The following is a 12,123-nucleotide window of genomic DNA, read 5'->3' as shown; positions in this document are numbered from 1 at the left end:
CCCCAAAGTTAGAAGGAATAAAATATGGAAGTCACAACATTGTATAATTGCTTGTTAACAAGTCTGAACCTGAAACACCACCCACTAAAGATTTCATTGTACAAAAAGTTCTGTAAGCAGACAAAAATTCCGAAGCAAAAAGATGACCAACACAGCGAAAGTCATTCCTAATATTCACAAATTCTTGGGGGTTTTTTGATCATTTTTTTTTCTCTCTAAACCCTTTGAAGCACACAATAGTTTTTTTTAACTCTTTGGAAGTCTTGCACCATGTGAGATATGGCTTTGTTTTGCTGGAATCCTCATGGACCTACATCTTAAATAAAGACGTTTTTTAAAATTAAAAGCTCATAATTTACAGTTAAAAGTAACACACATTTATAACAAAACAAATAATTACTCATCCCTGTAGAAAACAAAAATGTGAACCAAAACACACCGGACACCGATCGCCAGTGTACCATTGGAAAGACACACAGAATGTAAAGCCAGCAGCTTACTGACATTGATGTGCTTAACCCAATTCCAAATGTCATTCTTCTCCACCGCACAAATAGCACTATCTACAATTTAAAGATAATCACCATATTCATTATCTTCATTTCTAACAGTGTATCGCATTTTTTTTGTCTTTTTAAATCACATTTTTTTAAAAAAAAAATTGCTGAATTATTGCACTTCCATCCTGGTAAATTCAGGTAAATTTGAGTAGCACTCTAGAAATTAGAATGAATATTAGTGCACTTTCTCCGATCCAATCCACGTCAAACGACTTTGATGGAGTCTTTGGTCAAACTGTCTCTTTCAGGTAGGTTATTTTGTTTCGATCCGCCACGAGTTTGCTTGAGCCTGTTTTGAAGAAGACGAGTTGTCGTCCTAAAGAAATATGAAAAAACTAATTAAGTCAACATTTTAGAATCTTGCTCCCCCCCCCCCCTTGAGTGAATAGCAGGATCCTTTCTCTAGCTCATTTCCTTACCAATCTATCTTTAATGGTGTATAAAATGGAGAGCCCATCAATTTTTAAAGTGGTTGTGCCACGTAACACATTGCCATGGGATAGGTCTGCTAGTTAGCTTTTTTATTGGTGGAATCTCCAGTGATTATAAAACCCTATGTCCTTTGGGGCACTTGAAAGGACCTCTAGATTCTTGTAACCGCTATGGCTCCCAGTGGCTGGACCCTAGCAATCCGACCCTAATCTCTAATCCTGAATAAAAGAAATATGTGTCTAGTTTTAAAACCAATTTAAAGTTGGAAAGTTCTCCATGACCAAAGATATTTGTGTTTTGTTGACCATTCATTCAACTTGACAACTTTTAATGAACTATATATGGACTAGGATAAGTTGTCTCAATAATTTGGTTGTCCTATCAGAGCAAAAGTAGGACTCCTGCTATAGGCATAATATATTCTTGCCTAGAGGGCACCAAGTACAGTTTACAGAGCTGAGTGTTGCATTTTTTTTTAAAACAACATTTTTTTCTGATCTCTGCTAACCCCTTTAATAATCCTCTTGGCTCTAGAGGCACTAGAAACCACTTTAGTAATCCAGAGAATTCAAGGCTCAATGAAAGCTTAATCCCTTTCAGAAGAAACAAAGCATACAATACAAAACAAAGTCTTGGCCCTTGTAGCCTTTTTCAATCTGCATCAATGATTTTTTAATGTTTTGTGCCTTCTAAAAATGAAACAGTAAATTTTTGAGCAAAACATATGTTTGGGCACTTTGCTATTGGTTTTTCTCTCTATGCACATGAGAGAAAAATCAGAATCCTCCCTTTTCCCTTAAAAATTTTGAGTTGATGGTTGGACAAACCAAACATGCAACTTCATTGGGAGGAAATAGAAGTTGCCTGAATATGTATTGAGTAAACAGTGGATAAAGGTGTCAAGGCCGTCCAACCCTCTTCTCCTACTCTTGACCTGAGAAGAAATGTTAGCTACCAGTATCCATTGTTTTAGATGCAGCACATCTCGGATGTTCACAACACAGACAACTGCCTTCAGATGACCCCAAAGGTCCAAGCATTCCTACATGAACGGTTCCCTCTAAAGTTGATTGGGCCACCAAGGATTCCTGTTCTGACCCCCTTAGACTTTTATCTTTGGGGTCATCTGAAGACAATTCTCTATTTTGTACAGATACGAGATGTGAAGCATCTGAAACAACGGATACTGGAAGCCTGTGCTAGCATTTCTTCTGCGGTGTTCCTAGCAGTGTGTCAAGAGTGGGAGAAGAGGGTTACATGGACAATCCAACACAATGGGCAGCATTTTGAACACATTTAAAGTGGTCATAACCGTGTAAATAACTCATGAAAGAATAAAGTTATGTTAAAACCAACCAAACCATTATTTTTTTTGTGAAAGTCAAAGTTTAAAAAGTTATATGACCGTCAATCCGTTGGAAAAAAAAAGTTGGATCCAAAATGTCTTACTTCAAAATGGCCACCCATTTTATTTAGGTGCTTCCATATAAATGGCCCACCCTGTGTATATAAATTACATTTGAGATCACTGTAGGATCAATTTAGTAATATTAGAATTCATAAAACCGGCCCCTATTCTGTAATGTGAAAGCCCCAATAATGACTTTCCTGTACACAGGTGGTGAGGACGGTTGGCTTTCTGCTTAACTTCAATTACACAATCAATCCTTCTTCACACTCACATTCATTTCAACCTATCTGTCAGTAAAGTGTTGTATGTTTTTCTTCCCAAGATACTTCTGTCTGATCTAATGACTGTTGAACTGGGCACCAACTACACAGTCTGTGTCCAAGTCAACGACTGCTGTAGCGACACCGTGGAATTCACACCTTTTTTTTTTGGGCAGCTGTTTCATTTTTTTAAGAGAAATGTTTTTGGAAGCTCTAAGCAAATCCCTATTGAAGGATCCAAACAAAATCAACCCAACAAAATCAGCAAAGTCCATCACATTGACAGAAGAACACATGTATATTTACCGGTCCAAGTTGTCTGATTTGTCCAGATAAAAGCTTTACACTGAGAATGGCTTTCACAAACATCTATGGCTTCATTGATATCGAAGACTGAAAGTAGACATCCATTGTGGTGGTAAGATGGCCAACATCTGTAGTCTTCGTCGACGATTGAAACATCTTTCAGTTGCCTATATTCTAATTCAGAAAAAGTAAAAAAAAATTAAAACAAATACTTAGTTTTGTGAAAAATTCGGACACACAGAAAAAGAACTTTGCCAATATGAAGAACTCTACCAAACCCAGCAACATGTAGAAGTACAGAATTCATGAATTCATAGAAGTCTATAGGATGTGAAATGCACTGGTAGTAGGGGAAAATACTCTTGTAATATGATGATCTATAAAAATGCCACACAAAGTATGTGTACATGTACAATCTTACACTGATCTATAAGATTTTTGTCAAGTGGAATGGTAACGCCCACTTGTCAATTTATTCATAAATATCTGTAAGCAATAACAAAGCAAAAGCACAACGTAAAGATGCTCCAGACTTCTTATTTGAAGGGAGTCTTCCAGAAGTCTGACCTTACAAAATTTAAGATAGTAGCAGCAGGGCTGTGAAAAATGAATGTTTATTTCACGATTGTAGAGGGACTTGAAGTGCTGGGTGGAGTCCCCCACAGACTACTCAAACTACTCCACAGACCCTCCACTCTTCTTTAATATCTAACCATAAGCCTGCTAGAGGGGAGAGGCTGTGCAACAGATCAGGGAAGATATCTCATACTTCTCACAGTACATCAGGTCCAGCAACTATACTGGAATATAACTGCATTTTTTACAGCCCTGCTGCTACTAACTACACAAACACAATAGTTACACACCAGTCTAATACCTAATGCTATCTGCAGCTTTGTATAACAAAGACTGCTCCTCTGCTGTCAGGTGAAGAATCCTTTAAAGGGAACCTGTCATCGGCAATTATCCTAATAAACCACTACCAGTATATTGTCAAACAACGTAACACCTTCTAGTTTTTGTTTCTATCATGTCCCCGTGTGGTGGCATTATCCATAAAATCAACTTTAAAGTAAGAGGTAAATTGGTTGTATAAAGTCAAGGAGGGGCAGAGTTTAACGTTGAAGTCAAGGTGGGGAGCTCTGAATGTCTCCTCCTCTGTGATTTACATCATGCATCAGACTTCAGAAGATCTAGTTAGTGATGTTTGGATGCAGGACCATCTATTACAGGGCAGGGGGCCTTCTGAGGAAGATAGAGCTTGACTTCAGTGTTAAAATCCCCGCCTACTTGACTTTAAACAACCAATTTACATCTTACTTTATAGTTGATTTTCTGGATGATGCCACCACACTGGGTCATGAAAGAAGCACAATCTGGAAGGTGTTCAGCTGCTTAGAAGCATATTGGTAATGGCTTATTAGGTCACTTTCTGCTGACAGGTTCCCTTTGAACAATAGGTCAATTTACACAATATATTTTCTTTACAAACACCAAATTACATAATCATGGTTTTTGTTTTAAGAATCATCCTTATACTTTAGCTGTTATAGTATATGCTGGCTGCCGACCAGTAGTGCCCAAAGCAACCAAGGCCAAATTTTCCTTACCCTGACCTAATAAACAAACACAAACTACAAATTAGTCAGAGCGGCGACATTAGCTGGAGATATCCTAATTCCTGATACACACCCCATGGGCAAATAAAGACGCAATTTGTTTTCACGTCTCAAAAACCGTGTCCCCCCTCCCTCCCACTTTGAATGCCTCATGTTCGGCTTACTTCTCGAGATCTCCTCTCACTTCCGAGCAGCACGGGGCTTCATTCATGTGAAGTTCAATAGACTTCTCTTAATTAACTGGAATCTCCTAAGACTCTCATTAATAGATGAGGAGGAGGACTACACGGAGAATGTCACTTCGTTTCCTCACCCTCCTGTTCTGACTAATATATTAGCAGCCGCTCTTGGCTGCCGTTCAGTCTCCGATGGATTTAAAAGCCACCCTCTTGTTCCCTGTTCGTAGCTCCTTCACATTCTCTGGCCATCACTGAGCTTCCTTTCTTTTCCGAATTCATCGGTGAATTAATCACTTTTAAATATAACAACTTTGCTCATTTATAAACACGCAATTTCGATGTAATAACTCAGTCGGAGGATTCATATTTTTCTATGGCGTGTAACCTGCGCCATGTAAACCACACAGCAAGGGGCTCTGCAAAGCCTAAGTAAATAGAGGGCTCTGCTAGGCCTATGTTTATGAAGGTCGAAATGTAAACCCTCCACCCTGGATGACTCCCCCGCCTGCAGGGTTTTAATGAGGACATATTTATGACTCCGGTGTGAGACCTCCTTACGTGTAGTGTTGGATGCTTATCTCCACCATGTTTACATGAATTTCAAGGTAAATGCAGATAACGTGAAAGATTACGTAATTTACAAGCCTCATGATGAATAGGCCTTTCAGAGGAAATGAGGATGCGGAGATGCCATTGAATATTTACATATAGAAGTTACACTTTAAAGGAAATTTACCATCAAAATCCATCCTGATAAACCAGGGACATTACTCATAGATCCAGGAACCGTGACTGTGGGAATCTTCTTATATTTGTTATCCATGGCCTTCTTCCTTCTAAAATCAACTTTTAAAATGATGCTAATGAGCCTCATGGGCTACCCTAGCCCCTCAACGTTGTAGCTCTACCACCTGTTACATTGTCTCCCCCTCCCCCTGCTGCCTCAGCATTTCCCCCTCCCTCTACCTCCAATATTCTCAGAGAACCAGCACACTGTAGGAGAGGGAGGTGCAGAGCGGGTAGACGGCGAGGGTAACATAGTATAATGGGCTGTGAAGCTACAACACTGAAAAACTCCAGTATTTTTTATTTTATTTTTAAATTATGGGGCATGTTTACTAAAGGTCCGCAGACACACTTTCGTCAAATTTTTTGGGATTTGCGCCGCTGTGACAGGCTTTTAACTAGGGATTGTGTCGCACGCGATCAGATTGTGGCGCGGTTGCGCTGGCTTTCATGCGACAGAAATTGGGGCCGTCGGGCAATCCGGCTGATTCGGACTGAGTGCGGGATTTAACTATCAAATTGTGTCGCAAGACAATGCACTCACATGCACCAGGAAGAAGAAGGTGAACTCCGGCGGACCTGAGCGGGGAAGCGACACATGCAGGATATCGGGCGCACAGTCTTAGTGAATCGCAGGGCATTACGATCGGACAATGTACTTTCGGGGAACGTGTCAGGACTGGTAAGTAAATGTGCCCCTATGTTTTTTTATTTATCAGGGTTTCTTCTCCAGAAGACCTGAAATAATTGCAAATGCTTGGAGATCTGCTAGCACTTGTGATTATTTACCCCTTTTATGCCAGATCCCCTCCGAGGGGGCATGGAGGGGAGTGAAGGTGGGGTGCAGAATATTGCTACTCCAGGTAGGCCCATCGGATACCAGGCAGCCACAGGATAAATCAAAAGGCCGGAGCCTCTTGATGCATCAGGCGATAAAATTATCATACACACACCGGCGCATGAGTGAGTGATAAATTACCCCCTATTTCTCTATTATATGGATAATCTCAGCCAGTATTTCCTTAATCAGCTGTTTCTATGTTTATGTCTGAGAATTCATTGAATCCTTCTCTCTTCAGTTGGATTATGTCATTGGACTAAACCACGTAGACTCTCTGCCCAATCTCGACCACTTCTCCTACCTCCCGCCACGCAGTTACAGTAAAGAAGATGACAGTACAGACTCCCTGACTGTATACTTATGGTCTTTTCAATTTTATACGAGGATATAAAGAGAATAATAATCACACTGTCCTCCTAGGAGACAGAGTTTGTATAATTTCTAGCTGCCTATGTGATGCTGTCCTGAGGTATCATAATAATAGAAGAAGACAGGGCAGAGATAGAGTGGAGAAATCTAAAAACCACAGAGCCGAAGGAAAGAAATAATCTTCTCTCAACTTATACTTTTATTATTACTTCTCTATGGTTTTAGAGCGTTAGTGTTTATTGTATGGCTCAGGACATAACAATTAAAATAGTAAAATAATAATATCTAAAATAAACATCTTTAATCTTTCTTATTTACTTGGAGTAATAGAACCCCCGGAGGTTGCAATTTTTTGGCACGTAGCGCAAAGCAATAGCTCCGGATCAGGGACTATTCTTCCCCTTCTCTCTCTCCCTGACAGAGTGAATGTTGGAGACGTCTGTTTCTGCTTCTTTCTCATTCTGGAAGTGGAGCTGCCGCTAGGAAATGGTTGTAGATTAGATCAATATTTACCTTTTAATTTTGCCCTAAAGGCTCTCAAATACCGTATAATTGTTTGATGCCAATTGAAAACTAATTGGAAACAAAAGTCTTGTATATTTAGACCTAGGAGCGCATGCTTCTTCTCCAGCCGCTGTGACTTGTGCTGTTGTCTGCTGTCTATATAAATATCAGCTCTCTTCACATTTTTAGAATCGCACAAGTCAGGAAATGGGTAAAGAATTTTTTTCATGTTCTGATTTCTGATTTTTCAGAACTTAAAGGGGTTTTACAGAAGAAGAAAAATGGAGGCTGTGTCTGCAATAGCAGCATAATCTCACTTACTTAATGGGAACTTGTCATCAGGAACAGTCACAATAAACCTTACTCACCCCCTACTCTTTGCCTTCATTGAAAAGTGCAGTACAGATGTCCCAGCTTAAATCTGCCTCCCCCACCAGTAAGATCATTCCCTAAAAATGTTCCGCCTTTGTCTATGTTGGCTCCGCCCACTTATGTGTGGCTCAGTCAAAAACGGGAGCAATAGGTTTTTCCATAGCTCTAAACTGTATTGGTATCCCAAGGACTTTCATTTGGGCTTCTTCACCGGCTTGGGTTGCTCTATGTGTAAATCCATTTTTGATCACCATCACCAAGTTCTCCATTTTTCTGTGCTTCTGAGATCCTCCTTTGATTATTATTCTTTGATAAACATACTCTATAATTGTCTATGGTTAATGATGAGTGGACCTGTGAAAATTTGGGTTTGGTCGAACTTGAATTTGAAAAATGGGTTAAGGTACCCAAACCCAAACCTAATCCCCCACTAGCAATACCCACTTTTGTTGCTAGCACCAATCGTGGGTGTCAAAGGATATCTACCACCAGGATTGTAAACCAAACACACTTACATGCGGTGTGTGCCCCCTCTGGCAGGATCTGCTCTTCCTTTAGCTTCTTATGCCCCTGTTTGTGCAAAAACCGGGGCATAAGATGCTAAAAGAAGAGCAGATTCTACCAGAGGGGGTGCACACTAGTATGTCAGTGTACTTGATTTACAATCCTTCATCCTGGTGGTAGATGTCCTTTAACTGTTAAAATGTGGCTGGCAAAGTCGCTGGTGTCATTCAAGCCACTGTGACTGCTCACACATTGACACCGCATCGATGCCCTCAAGTCAATGACATCATTGGGGAGGGACAAACCTCCCCAAAATGGCAGTGCCCTACCTCTGTCTTCATGTGAGTGCCGGAACACACGCACTTCATTGATTTAACTACCATCGGCGTCTTTGCCAAACACTTTCAAAGAGTTATCACCGGCGATCAGTGCTCGAGTTACCGTCGGGGAGCAGGGACTTGAGCCGGACCTGGACCTGAACTTCTTTGGAGTTCATGTCCGCTCAACACTATCACAATAGCACTTTATCATATCATACATTTTTTATGAAGTCCTATCATCAAAAATCCATAACTGTTGGCACCACTTATCTTCTAGGATAAAGTGTCCAACAATATAATTCTCGATTATCTACCCTTTTTTCCCCCCATATCTTCAAATATGAATATTTTCTCAGTAAATTCTTTCAGTCTTCTTAATACATTGCAGCTCTGCATGTATGACTTGACATCTGGCTCGCCTGACATCTTGCCTTGTTAAAACATTCCTAATGTGAGCTGGAAAAAATTCTAACGGTTAAAAGAAACACATTCTATGTGGAGGGTGAGTGTTTTGACAATTTACATTCTTTTCCAGAAACTAATATTAAAATATCAAAAATGAAAAAAAATATATATATTTCATTTCAAAAATTTGGACAAAAATATTTTTTTCCTCCGAGGCTCAAAAATTTCTGCCTGAAAGAAAATACCTCCAGTGTTTTTGTAAACTTAGCCCCGCACTGTCTCAGCGCTAATGATCAAGGCTTTGTCTCCGCAGAGAGGAAGCTTATTTAAATGAAGTCAATGGAATTTGAAGTCTCTCGGCAGTAAATCACATCATCAAAAGGTCAAAGTTCTGGTCAATTTCCAGACTAATGATGTTTAAAACAAATAAATACTTGCCTAATACAAGAAACGTAGTCATAAATTTTAGGGTGGCATACGTCAAATTGTGAATAGTCAACTAGTAAAGAAAAACAAAACGGAGACAATCCAAAATGTGGCCAATGAGAGGAATTCAAACTTAAAGGAGATGAACACTTTGGGGGATATTTATCATACGCTGGCGCTCGTGCGCCAGCGTATGATAGCTCCGTCGCTGCAAATTCGCAGCCCGATACATCAAGAGGCTTCTGCCTCTTGATGTTTCGGGCTGCCAGCAGCGCAGCGTTTAACGTATGCCAGGCAGGGCCTAGCGTAGAAAAAAGCGCAGCCGGCGACTTTTCAAGTATGAAAAGTCGCCGGCAGCAGCGAGTGCGCAGGTGCGGGGACAGTATCGCCCCTGCCGGCCCACTCCCGTCCGGCCGTGCCCCCCGCTCGGCTGGCGGCACCCCCCCTTCACGCCCCTTCACGCCCCACTGGCGTGAAGGTGGCGGATTGGAGAAAATAATCGCAAAAGCTAGCAATAAGCTAGCATTTGCGATTATTTCAGGGCCTCTGCGCCACTGGCGGTGCGCAGAGGTCCTGATAAAAATCCCCCTTTATCTACCATATGATTTTGAGATAAATGGAGAAGCTTTGAATATGGTGTAATAACACACTGGGGTTCATTTACTAAGGGTCCAAATGCAGCACTTTTGTCGGGTTTACCGAATATTTCCGTTTTGCGCCGAATTGCGCCGGGATTTTGGCGCATGGGATCGGATTTTGTTGCATCAGCGCTGGCTTGCACGTGACAGAAATCGGGGGACGTGGCCGTCGGACGAACCGATGTCTTGTGTCGCAAGATTGAGCACTTGCATGCACCATGAAGAAGCAGGTGAACTCCAGCGGACCTCGGCGCAGCAGCGACACCTGCAGGAACTCGGACGCACAATCTTAGTGAATCGCGTTGGACCCAAATCCACGTCGGACAACGCACCACGGGATCGCGACGTGGCCAGGTAAGTAAATCTGCCACATTCTCTTTAAAGGAAATCTACCCTTGAGTATCTACTTTTTGAACTAGTTCCCGGGGTAGATTCCCCGTTCCTGCACCATCCTCAATCCATCTTTTTTTTGCCTTTATGAGCTAATTCTTTGTGTTACCATTATGAAAATTAATTGCAGGGGGTTACTGGGGGTGTGGAGTAGCCTCAGTGGGTTCTGGAGGTGAAGTCTACTCCATGGCCCATGAAACCTTTGGAGATCCACCTACCCACTCTGTGTTTTGTCTGCATGCACATCTCTGGCAGCAGGGGAGGAATAAGTGGTACGAGCTACTGAGCATGTGCCGAGGTCCACAGCTGCAGGTGCATCGTCAGCAGTGGAACAAGAGCTATTGCGCTTGTGCAGAGCTCCCCTAATGCTGCAGATGAAACACAAAGGGGGTAGGTGGATCTTCAGGGGTTTCAGGGGCCTTGGGGTAGCCTCCACCTTCCGAGCTCACAGAGTCTACTCAACCTGTGCTGAAACATCCTCTGCTACTGTGAGATTACATTAGGCAGAGGTAAGGGGGGAGTGCTGAGGGAGAAGAGGGGGAAGGTGGGACAGTGTAACAGCCTGTGAAGCTGATGTACTGAAGGGCTCTAGGGGGTGTTACTGGCTTTTCAGCATAATTTTAAAAGTTGATTTTAGAAGGAAAGAGGCCATAGACAAGAAATTTAAGAAAATTATCACATCCATGGTGCCTTGTTCTATGATTTTTTATGATGCTCACACACCTATCATCCCCATTAATGTTGTGCCCAATGCCCAGTACATGTCAGTATTTTTAGATTTTCCAGCATACATTCCACTGATATGTGTTATCACAGGGAAAGCACTCATCATTCCATTAATTATGCCTAGATTGGTTACTGGGTCTACACATGGGCGACCACCTGGAACAGTGGTCAGGTCTATAATATAAGTGAGATGCAAATTTTTTTTTTAGGAAAGTAAAAGTGTGATGATGTCATTGCAAATACTCCAAGAAAATATCTTGTAGTCACTTTTCTTGCTCTGTTGTAAGTACAGGGCCTAGTAACGAGTGTGTTAACCCTTTAAATCCCCTTTTATGTGCCTCTTGTAACTTCCACACAGACCCGGACTTTACTCAACCTTTTGTTTTCTTTGGTTTAAATATAGAATTTTCTCTAATAAGGATTTGTCTAGCGACCAAAAATGTCTTGTGACCAGATTTTCATTGTTGTGCATAGCTGGGATTAGCTTCAATCTGATTTTAATCACTCTTAATGACCAGTTATTTCAGCCTGACTGGATTTTACTACCGACTTTAGCTACCAACTGGAAGGACGTCCAACGTTCCCTGCTATTACCCCCCCCCCCTAAGGTCAGTGACCCCCAAAGCCTTATTGCATGGTATTTGGTGAAAGTTCACACTGTACTTGTCTCTGTGTGAATCAACGTTGAGTCCATGAACCTTTCTTGTCATAATATGCATTTATCTCCTATCTTATGTTGTAAAATGATATGAGCATGTTAATATTTATCTCCTCGGCAGATTCTTACTTTCTCCCAAGAATAAGCTCCAGATTTATTCACGGTTATCCTAAACTTACATCCAGAAACAGCGCCACTGCTGTCCAGAGGCTGTTTCTGGTATTGCAGTTTAGCCCTATTTACTTAAATGGAGCCTAATTATCAGTTAGATAAGGTGGAGGACACTGTTCCTGAAAATATTAGTAATCAGGTTTCTATGACTAGCTTAGGTATTAAATTCAAACTTAAGAGCTGCTATTAAAATAGTATAATATCCAAAAAAAAATCTGGACACGGATATGGTTGTAAAAAACAGAA

General features: G+C 41.3%; 1 protein-coding gene across 1 annotated transcript in view; it reads right to left on the bottom strand.

Annotated features, from left to right (window-relative positions):
• Positions 1-656: 656 nt before the first annotated feature.
• PKDCC (protein kinase domain containing, cytoplasmic) overlaps positions 657-12,123 on the bottom strand; it is a 46,551-nt gene continuing 35,084 nt past the window's right edge. The window contains exons 6-7 of the mRNA XM_072140251.1: positions 2,970-3,143; positions 657-876 (exon numbers count right to left, since the gene is read on the bottom strand). Coding sequence (XP_071996352.1) covers positions 791-876; positions 2,970-3,143 — 260 coding nt within the window. The 3' untranslated portion in view covers positions 657-790. The remainder of the gene's footprint in view (positions 877-2,969; positions 3,144-12,123) is intronic.

The sequence above is a fragment of the Engystomops pustulosus genome, chromosome 3 (assembly GCF_040894005.1).
Source record: "Engystomops pustulosus chromosome 3, aEngPut4.maternal, whole genome shotgun sequence".
NCBI lineage: Eukaryota > Metazoa > Chordata > Amphibia > Anura > Leptodactylidae > Engystomops > Engystomops pustulosus.
Note: the sequence above shows the minus strand (reverse complement) of the source record. Positions and strands in the feature narration are given on the sequence as shown.